At 25.2% G+C, this 10,195-nt stretch overlaps 1 protein-coding gene across 1 annotated transcript in view; it reads right to left on the minus strand.

The window, feature by feature from the left end:
• Window positions 1–1,526: 1,526 nt before the first annotated feature.
• The window catches only part of LOC108688982 (major royal jelly protein 1-like), a 25,838-nt gene continuing 17,169 nt past the window's right edge, over window positions 1,527–10,195 (minus strand). Inside the window, exons 2-7 of the mRNA XM_018195557.1 lie at window positions 3,513–3,732; window positions 3,080–3,246; window positions 2,777–2,989; window positions 2,529–2,697; window positions 2,030–2,268; window positions 1,527–1,878 (exon numbers count right to left, since the gene is read on the minus strand). Of these exons, the coding sequence (XP_018051046.1) occupies window positions 1,555–1,878; window positions 2,030–2,268; window positions 2,529–2,697; window positions 2,777–2,989; window positions 3,080–3,246; window positions 3,513–3,732 (1,332 nt within the window). The 3' untranslated portion in view covers window positions 1,527–1,554. The remainder of the gene's footprint in view (window positions 1,879–2,029; window positions 2,269–2,528; window positions 2,698–2,776; window positions 2,990–3,079; window positions 3,247–3,512; window positions 3,733–10,195) is intronic.

The following is a 10,195-nucleotide window of genomic DNA, read 5'->3' on the forward strand; positions in this document are numbered from 1 at the left end:
TTAGAAACTTTTCTTCAACTGTAGAATTCTTAGTCAATGCAGAGTCGATTTTTCTTCAAAGTATCGGGAAAATAATATTTTACCAAATGATTAAAGAGAGTACATTATTTTTTAAATTAATATTAGGTATTTATTCTATATGTAATGTATCTAATATAAAAATTAAATATTAATAATATTTTTAATTATTAATAATATTTTTTAATAATATTTTAATTATATTTTTATGTATAAATATCTTAATTTGATACATCAAAGTTAGTATGTAAATATCATTTACTCGAAATGACGAAGACTAATTTTCGAGTATAAGTGGTAATTTAGCGAATGGCAGACATGTTACGTGATCTACGCAGAGTGCATACACACTTGGAGGATTTACAGCGTAGCAACATACGAATCTGGATTTATGTCAACGGCGGCAGCATGCCTCGACGTTGCGTCGTGTATCTATGCAAACAGCAAAGTCCGCTCGTATGGCTTATTCGATTCCATTAAGTACAGCAGAAATGTTGAACGTACGAAATGTCGGTATCAACTTAGAAGTAACATCACGTTTCCATGCAACAATTCTTATTTTAGTATTAAGGCCAGTTAAATTTTATTTGTGGCTATGAAATATAAGCGTAGACTAATTATTATAACACTTTCAATCGCAAGATTTTTATTATATTTATCTAATTGATTTTAAACGAAATAATTTATATATTTGAATGTATCTTTCTGTAACTTTTTATTTATTATTTATTCCTTTATTAAGGATTCTAATATAATGTACAAATATTTTATATCGAAAAATGATTTATATTAAAATAAATTGATAAAAACTAAAATAAAGAAAAACGAAAAGTAAAGTAAGTTTTATCAAGGAATATGACAATCTTTTAAATATATAAAAAGTTCGTGATTATATTATCATCGAAACCACATTATTATGTTATATTATTAAAATATTTAAGGTTAATAAAAAAAAAATTTCTTTACGTTTCGATACAAATTTTCTATTACGATTTACTTAATTAAAATTGATAAGCTTGATTTTCTGAGATTTAGATATATATTAGATATTGGAAATTTATATGTTTATTTATATATATATATATATATATACGTAAAAAAACATACAAAATATATAAAAGATATTTATGCTTTTAAGCAACATATAATCGTCAAAAAAGTATAAAAAGTATAAAGTATAAAATTGAAAGGAAAATGATCTTAAATATATTAATTGTTATAAATGATATGAAATTATTGGAATATTAAACAATTTACAATCCTTTTAATTTATATGAGAATTTTATGTAATTAAAGTAAAGAGTAAAAATTGTTGACGTGGATTATAATAAAATATGTATTTTTACAAACTTTTTAGATTGTTATTCTCATTGCATATAAATTGGAATTATTCTTATATTCTGGGAACATATGTTTTTTTATATTTTTTTTTTAAGAAATATTTCTTTAAAACATTTTTTTATGTTTATCGTATTTATTATATGTTTCAGTTATTAAGTTTATCGTATTTTCTCATTAGGTTTATCATATTTATCGTTAACGTTTAGTAAAATAATACCAAAATCTATCATTATACCAAGGTTTATCATGCCAAGATCTACTATGCCAAGGTTTACTATGCCAAGGCATATGGTGCTCAGATTTACTATGATCTTCGCTGCATGAAGCAAAACAGTTTGTTTCGTTCCGTATTGCTTTTATATTCATAGCGAGAATGCGGAAGTTTGTTTCATTTAAATTTAATGTATTAGTAATAACTTTCTGAATTCTGTTTGTTAAAACTATCAAACTTTTTCCATAATTTACAACTTTCATTCCACTTGCAAATTGTAATAAGTCGGAATTTTGCGCAATGACCTCCTAAAAATTAATATTTGATTTTACAAGAATTAAAATTGTACTAATAATTACTTTCAAGAATCGAAATAATGTTAATAGAATATAAATATTCGAAATAATTTGTTACCGAATAATATAATATATGAAAAGAAAATGCGTTTAAATATCTTACTGTGTTGGTAGAATGAAATTCTTTTCCAGTATCTTGGCATAAAATGGATGTTTCCGGAATATTGCTAAAAAATATTGCGCATTGCTTGGATGCTATCGGTCCTGTTTGGCCAGATAATGTACTCGCTAGTTGAGTTAGTTTATCAACTTCACTTTGGTTTAGGTCTAAACATTCTTGATGAAGATTACACACATCCATTTTATATATTTCATTTCTCGCTAAGGGAGCATAGTACAACTCTAAAATATTTGCAATGGAAATATTAATAATCGCAAAGCTTTAACAGTATGACATTACTTACTGACAAAGTTTTTATTTTCTTATCCTTAGTTAAGTAAATATGTATAAAGTAGATAAGAAAGTAAAAACAAATAGAAATAACGATTCAAATATCAACTTAAAAATGAATTAAAATTTTTTAGATATCATATATGGACATAATGAGTTTATATAACAATTGAAATAATGTTTTTTGTGTCAAAAATAAGTAAGTAGTTACGCTTATAAATAATTGTTAAACCGAGAATCCCGTCTTCCAAATAAAAAGTTTGATTTTCTATCATAAAATTGGCATCAGTCGGTTTCATGTAATTAGATTCGATTCTGCAGAAGCCAAAATTTTCGTTGTAAATAGCCAAACCGTAACCTTCTACGTCAGCCATAAATACCTGTGAACATATTTCTATATTAATCTATTATATAATTAATATAATAATTGCATTTCGAATTAAGTCACATTACACTAACGGTCGCATCATTTATATGTTTGCAATCTGAAACATAAGCAAGTGGTGTTACGAGTAATCCAGTGCCATTTTTGTTGTTAGCGATGTGAGGTGGAATGCGAATACGTTTAACGAGCATATTATTTTTTAAATCAAAGATCAATAGTTGCGGAGGACAAACGGCATTTTCTCCGATTTTGCCACAATCCAGAACGAAGATGTGATTACATTTGATCTAATGCAAAATGTAGATGTGCATAATATATAGTAATACTAATTATATTTATAATAGTTATATATCACTTTAAAAAATATTAATGCTCACAGACACTCGATATACACTTATAATGCCATTGCAATCATTTTCATTATACCATGACCAACTTGGATATGGATCCAAAAGTGGACCTCCCGGTCCTATTTCGTCAGATACTGTCATCAGACTAGCTGGTACTCCCTGTTCCCTTACCGAAGTAACGAATATTCTACCATCTACAAAAATTGCATATTATTATTCAATATGTTTTATTGAAAATATATTTTTATATTGCAATAGTACTATTCTTATTATTTTATCAATATGTTGAATATATTGTTGAATATATTGTTGTCAACGTTGACGTTCATATTAAATACTATGTTCATAAATTACGTTTACTAGAAAACATATTTATGTTTCAATAAAAAAGAAATATAATTATATTTGATATAAAATATCATCAAATTTAGTTAGCTTACTTTGAATATTATTAGCCTACCTCGAGCCTTGTCCACGTCGTATAAAACACATGAATTAGGATTATAATTGCCAGAATTTATCGCATCCTCCCTTTGGTTCACACTTTCCCAAAGAAAATCAACGTATTTCCAATCGTACTCATCTTTTAGATTAACACCAAAGCTTACTGTTACGGTTGTCAAAATTGATATGACAAATAAAGGCTTCATTTTTAGTGAATAATTATTATAAACATATAGCTATTATAAGCAGAAAAGTAACACAACTAAGCTCTATTAATTGATACGCATTTCGCAAATACAAATCTATTAATGGTAGGTCGCACGATGTTAGTCGATATTTACGGAAAGTTTACAACTTAATATATATGAAAATACTTCACAGGAAATTCTCACTATCACCAGCAATAAACAATACGACCTCGCTTAAAGTCGTTTTTTCATTCATGTTATTCATAACATTTTGTACAGGTGCAATATGCAAAATGTTTTTTATCAATAGGACTTTCAGAAATGAAAAGTATTTTTTATATAACTATATTTTTTATATATATAACTATATTTTATTTTCTTTGTTTTTTGTTTTATAACCGTATAATATTAATAATATATTAATTTTAAAATTGTGCATACTAGTTATATTTTTATTTTTTATATATATGCTAAATTAATGGTACACAGGTTTACCATGGTGATTATATAGCTGAAGCAAAACAATTTGTCTCATTTCGTATTCGATTCCTATTCAATCGGAGAAAGCAGAAATTTATCTCGTTTAGATTTAATGTATCGTTAAGCGCAACCTGAAGTCTGTTTGATACGATTAGAGTAGATTTCCCGAAGTATTTCCAACTTTCAATGCAATCACATATTGCAATTTTTATTTATCAATTCTTGAATAATGGAGAGTAATGTATTTATTATATAAGAAATATAATGAATATAAAAATATAATGTGATATAAAGACAGTATCATTTATCTTCCTATATAGCAGAATGAATGTTTCTGAGATATTGCTAAAAAATATCATATTATCCTTAATTGCTGTCGGACTCTTTTAGATAATATAAAGTAACTTCGGTATTATACGCTGTATCTATGAAAAATTTAATTTATTAAGTATTATTACTGTTTAAAGTAAACGAACTATATCAATAAAAACTTTTGTACTGTGTACTATTATGAAAAAAAAGAATGGAAATCCGAAATATTTATATTTCGTATTAAAAAATGAACTTTTTTAAATCCTTGTATTTTTGTCGTATATCCCATAGGAATGGGATATACCGCTACTCACAGAAGGAAGGGGGCTCATGAAAAATTTACAAATAATGCATATAAATAAGTCGTAAAATGGCACAATAACTTATAAAATGCGTTTATAAAGTTTTATTAAGGAATAAGAATGATAAATATGTATATGAAATAATAAATAACAATTACAATCTTTCTATATATATTATAAGTGTTATGACATGAAGTACATATTTCATATAATGCGTTTATTGAATTTAGTGCACTGAATTCAATTTGCCCACTTTGTATACTTTGGGCATAAATTCCGCCCGCTAAAAATGCTATATCCCAAACAGGTGGGATATACAAGACAACAAACTAAATAAAGAATACAAGAGCAAAGTATTTGCATTTTGTTATACAACATGCTTTACTATTCATGTATCACGAAATAACCACTAAGTCTTTTGCATGTCCTACAGTAATCATTTTATGTAGATTATAATTTATGATGGCGCTACTCAACATAGTGACAAATCGATTCATAATAATTTCATTAATACTAATAATAAGAAATTGAAATCATAATACAATACTAATATAACATAAAGGTATGTAGCAGAATAGTTGTGGGAAAATTATCCCCCCCTCCTTCTATTTTTTCTAACTTTTGCGACGTAAATCCCAGTGCGGCGTATTTACCGGAGTTACCCTAACTACCTGTAGTTAATCTGTTAGTTTCAGCATGTTATATTATAATTGTCAGATTCTATCGCGTTTTCAGCTCTTACATCGAATCTTTCCACAGATAATGAAGACAGATACTTCCATTTGTTTATAGATCTTCCAATTCAACATCAAAGCTTATATTTATGATTGTTAGAATTAATACAATAAGTAATAGATACATTATTTTCAGTATAACATGGTAGAATATTCATTACTATGATGATCATTAATAAAATGACTGAGTTTTAGCAATAGACTTTATCACATATATCGTAAGAGTGAATGTAGTAATAGACAGCTTGTGCAATATTAAACAATATTCATAGCAGATTTATATAAAAGCTATTATAAGTTTGTAAGTTTATATAGAACGCGCGCATATGCAGTATTTATTTATAATATTTTTAGTAGAATAATATTTTTAGTAGTTCTTTATACAATATAAATTGATAGTTAAAAATTGTAATGTTTAAAGTCATGTGAGTTAGTACTATTGATAATAATAATTGTATGTATAGTGAGTGCAAAAAATATTTGTACAGAGAAAATATTTAAAAAAAAATCTTATTTTAAAAAATATCATCCAGCAAGAAATGATTCATTGAATTGATGTTGAATCGATACGAAATCATTGAATATCGATAATTTCGACCAATTTGACATCAGTTCGATATCTAATTGACGGTTATTTCTTGTTGGATAATTAACAATTTATTCATAAAGAATAAAATAGTATGTTTTTTAAAGATATATGTAAAGATATATGTAAGAAAATGTGCATTCATTATAAGAAATATATTATCTTAAAAATAAGATAATAAAAAATTGTATTGTTTGGACAGTTAAAAAGTATTCATATAATCGAGAAATTTAGCTTCTAAAAAATCAAGAATCACGCGGAGCTTTGTTTGTGTTACAACAGAATGTATTTGTTGTATAAAATTATTAATTAATATTAATTTTCTGTAAATAAGTTTTTTTTTTATAAAAAATGTCTTTGTACTTTTTGCATTCACTGTATCTAACGCATAATATGTTATCTTATCAATGAGTCCTTGGAGTATGGAAGATGTTGCGTTTTGTTATATAAGAAATATATAGTGAACACAAAAATATTGTCAGGTAAAGATAGTACCATTAAACTGTCCAATCTTTATTTATAATTTTTTTTACTATTTATGTAAAAATAATTGCAAATTGCGTTTTGTTAATTCCTAATCTAAATTTTCAATTCCATAAATTTTAATTTTATCTAAATGTATCTTATCCTAATTATTTAAAACATTCAAACGTATTTTGTTCATTTAAAACATTTAATTCAATTATTTTATCAATGGAATTTTAAGAACAAAAAATACCGCGTTTCTTATACAATTATTTAATATATTATATTTTTTTTCTTTTTATTTTTAATTGTTAAATAAGAGGATAGTATAGCTTTAAATAAGGATATTGTGCAATTATTTTATTATTAATAATGTTTTAATTTTGATAGTATGTGTGTGTGTGTGTGTGTGTGTGTGTGTGTGTGTGTGTGTGTGTGTGTGTGTGTGTGCGCGTGCGTGCGCGCGCGTGTGTGTGTGCGTGCGCGCATAACTAATTGTACATTATTCTTTTTTTTATATACATCTTAAATAAAAATTCTTTTGAAATCATTTTATTTCTTGAAAAATATTATGTCTCACGTACACAAATTCTAAAAAGACAAGGTATTATGTCCAGGTTATGACTGTGATAATTGGAATCAAAATTTACTCTCTTTTATTTTCATGATATCTAACTCGAGAATGCGGAAGTTTGTCTCGTTCAGGTTTAAATTATTATTAAAAATACGCTGAAACCTGTTTGTCGCGATTAGTATTTTTCCTTCTTTATGCTTTCCAACTTTTCTTTCTTCCTGTTTTATAACTTTTAGTCCATTCGGAAATTGCAATTTTTCGGAATTTTGTGCAATAATCATCTAAAAATATTTCATTTTAATAATTAAAATTATATGAATATAGTTGTTATCATTAGACATAATCATGTTAGAATATGATTACAATATTTATAATAATTACGAAGTAATACAGAAAATAATTATATTTAAATATCTCTTACACTGTTGGAAGGATCGAATTTCTTAGTAGTGTCCGCACAAAGAATGGACATTTTCTGGCACATATTAACATGAGATATCAAGTAAACTATTTTCTTGATGAATTATATCTTAATACTTTTATGAATAAAGTAATGAGTATTTAGAATCAGTTGAGTAAAAAAACACATAGTTGTTTTTAAAAAATGTGTAGGCAAAATAATTTTTTAAATAAAAAATAATTTGAAGAATTATCTAAAAAAAAATCATATAAATCTATTTAAAAAAATGAAGGTGATATTCGTATCTTTTCAGCGCTTCCATCTAAAAAAAAATGAAACAACGTAATCGAAATACATCCCCCTCAAAATTCTACTTTGTACTACTTTTATTTGAAATATTTTTTTGTATCTTCTATATTTCGAGATATTTTTGTCTGGGTAAATTAAAATGGGATATCCTATATTTACACTATTACAGAACATGTACTATTATGAACGCGTAAAATCTGAGAAAATATTAACGGTTGTATTATCTATGCGTCTGCAATCTCGAACATAAGCAAGTAGTGTTGCAAGCAATCCTCTACCTTTTTATTATCAGCAATGCTAGATGGAATGGTAACACGATCAACGAGCATATCATTTTCTAAATTAAAGATTAATAATTTCGGAGGACAAACTATACCTCCTTGAAATCCATCCTTCCTTCCAAAGTCCAGAACGAAAAGATGATTATATTTGATCTAACTCAAAAATATGTAGATATGCACAGTGCATAGTAATATAAAAATTATTTTTATACTATAACTGTATGTATATTGCTTTAAAGAAATGAACTAGTACTTACAGATATCCGTAATACACTTATAATATTGTTATTGCAATCAGTAGTATCATTACATCATGACCAATTTGGATACGGAGACAAAAATGGACTTCCCCCCAGTTCTCTTTCATTACTTACTGTTGCTACACTCCTTTATCTCTTATTATAATAACGAATACTCTACTATCTATAAGAAATTAATTGCAAAGATCTTGTTCAAAATATGTTTTTATTGCAAAGATATCATAATTGTATTGCAGAAATAATTTATATTACATCGATAACATAAAATATATATTATTATTATATTAATTAAGTACTTTCATGTATAAATTTATTTATTATTTATTTTATAAATTAATTTATTTACTATTATCTTTTTTTATTAAAGTGTTATTGTTATTTTTTTGATAATTATACCTGATGCTTCATCGTTAAATAAAATATTCTTGATAGGGTCATAATTGTTAAATTTTATCATTTCCTGCTTTTGCAAATTATTCCACACATAATCAATATATTTCTATTCATACCGATCTTCCAGTTTAACACCGAAACTTTTATTTGCGATCGTTATAAATAATACAATTAATAATGCATGATTTTCACTGTAAATGACGATCACTAATATATATAATAAAATGATTGAATTTTAGCGATAGAGATATATATCACAAAAGTGAATGCGGTAATAATAAGTAATATTCGAATAACTGCAGAATTATATAGAAACTACTGTGTTTCGTATACATAGATGTTCATAAAAGATATTTTTCCAAGAATTTTTATTATATAATATAATGTAAAAAATGATAATGTTTACATTTATGTGAGCTTTATCGATAATAATAATAGTTTTATATGTATATAATACGCAATATGTTATCTGTCAATAAGTTCGTGAGGAATAGAGGATAACGTATTTGTTATGCAGAAACATACTTTATTATTAAATATAATAAAGTAAGTCACATAAAGGTATTACCATTAAACTGTTTGATGTGCGTGCGTGCGTGCGTATGTGTCAATCATTCATTATTTATTATAAAAATTATTGTAAATTGCATTTCATTTATATATATATATATATATATATATATTCTTTATCAATTAAATTTTAATTTCATTTATGTCTCAAATTATATTTATTATAGAAGGTTCAAATATTTTGTAACGTTTTAATTATATTTTTATAGTAATTAAAACGTTGTTCGCGGAAGTATTTATAATATTATATACATGTATGTTTAGTTTTATACATTTTATTAATGTACTGATCTTCTATAATATCTGAAATGTATCATTGATTTTTTATTTTTATTACAAGATTAATAAAATCATTAATTGATTTGATTGATGGTTACATCAAACTTGAAGAATCGAAAATTAGCTGGTATTGATAAATTGATTATTAATAACATATTCTATAGCAATATAAACATAATGATAATAAATTAAAATAACGTTATAAATTCTTAACCATTACATTGATAGAACTATTTTTGACAATACATTACTAATTATCTTAATGACAAAATACAAGTGATAATTTTAAGAATTATAAAAAATGCTATTTTCACTTAATAAAATATTTGATGACGTTTATTTTATTCTACTTCGTTATAGATGCATAATGCACAGGTTAGATTAATTTATTAATTGAACTTTCAGTAACAAAAAATGCCGTATTTTTTTATATATCATTACCATTTTTTTTACTTTTTGTTTTATAATTGTGAAATAAGAGGGATAATGGGTGAGCATTATTTAAATAAGGTATTGTGTTATATATTTATTTTGTTATTAATGTATTAATTATATATATATATATA

The sequence above is a fragment of the Atta colombica genome, unplaced genomic scaffold, assembly GCF_001594045.1.
Source record: "Atta colombica isolate Treedump-2 unplaced genomic scaffold, Acol1.0 scaffold252, whole genome shotgun sequence".
Lineage (NCBI taxonomy): Eukaryota > Metazoa > Arthropoda > Insecta > Hymenoptera > Formicidae > Atta > Atta colombica.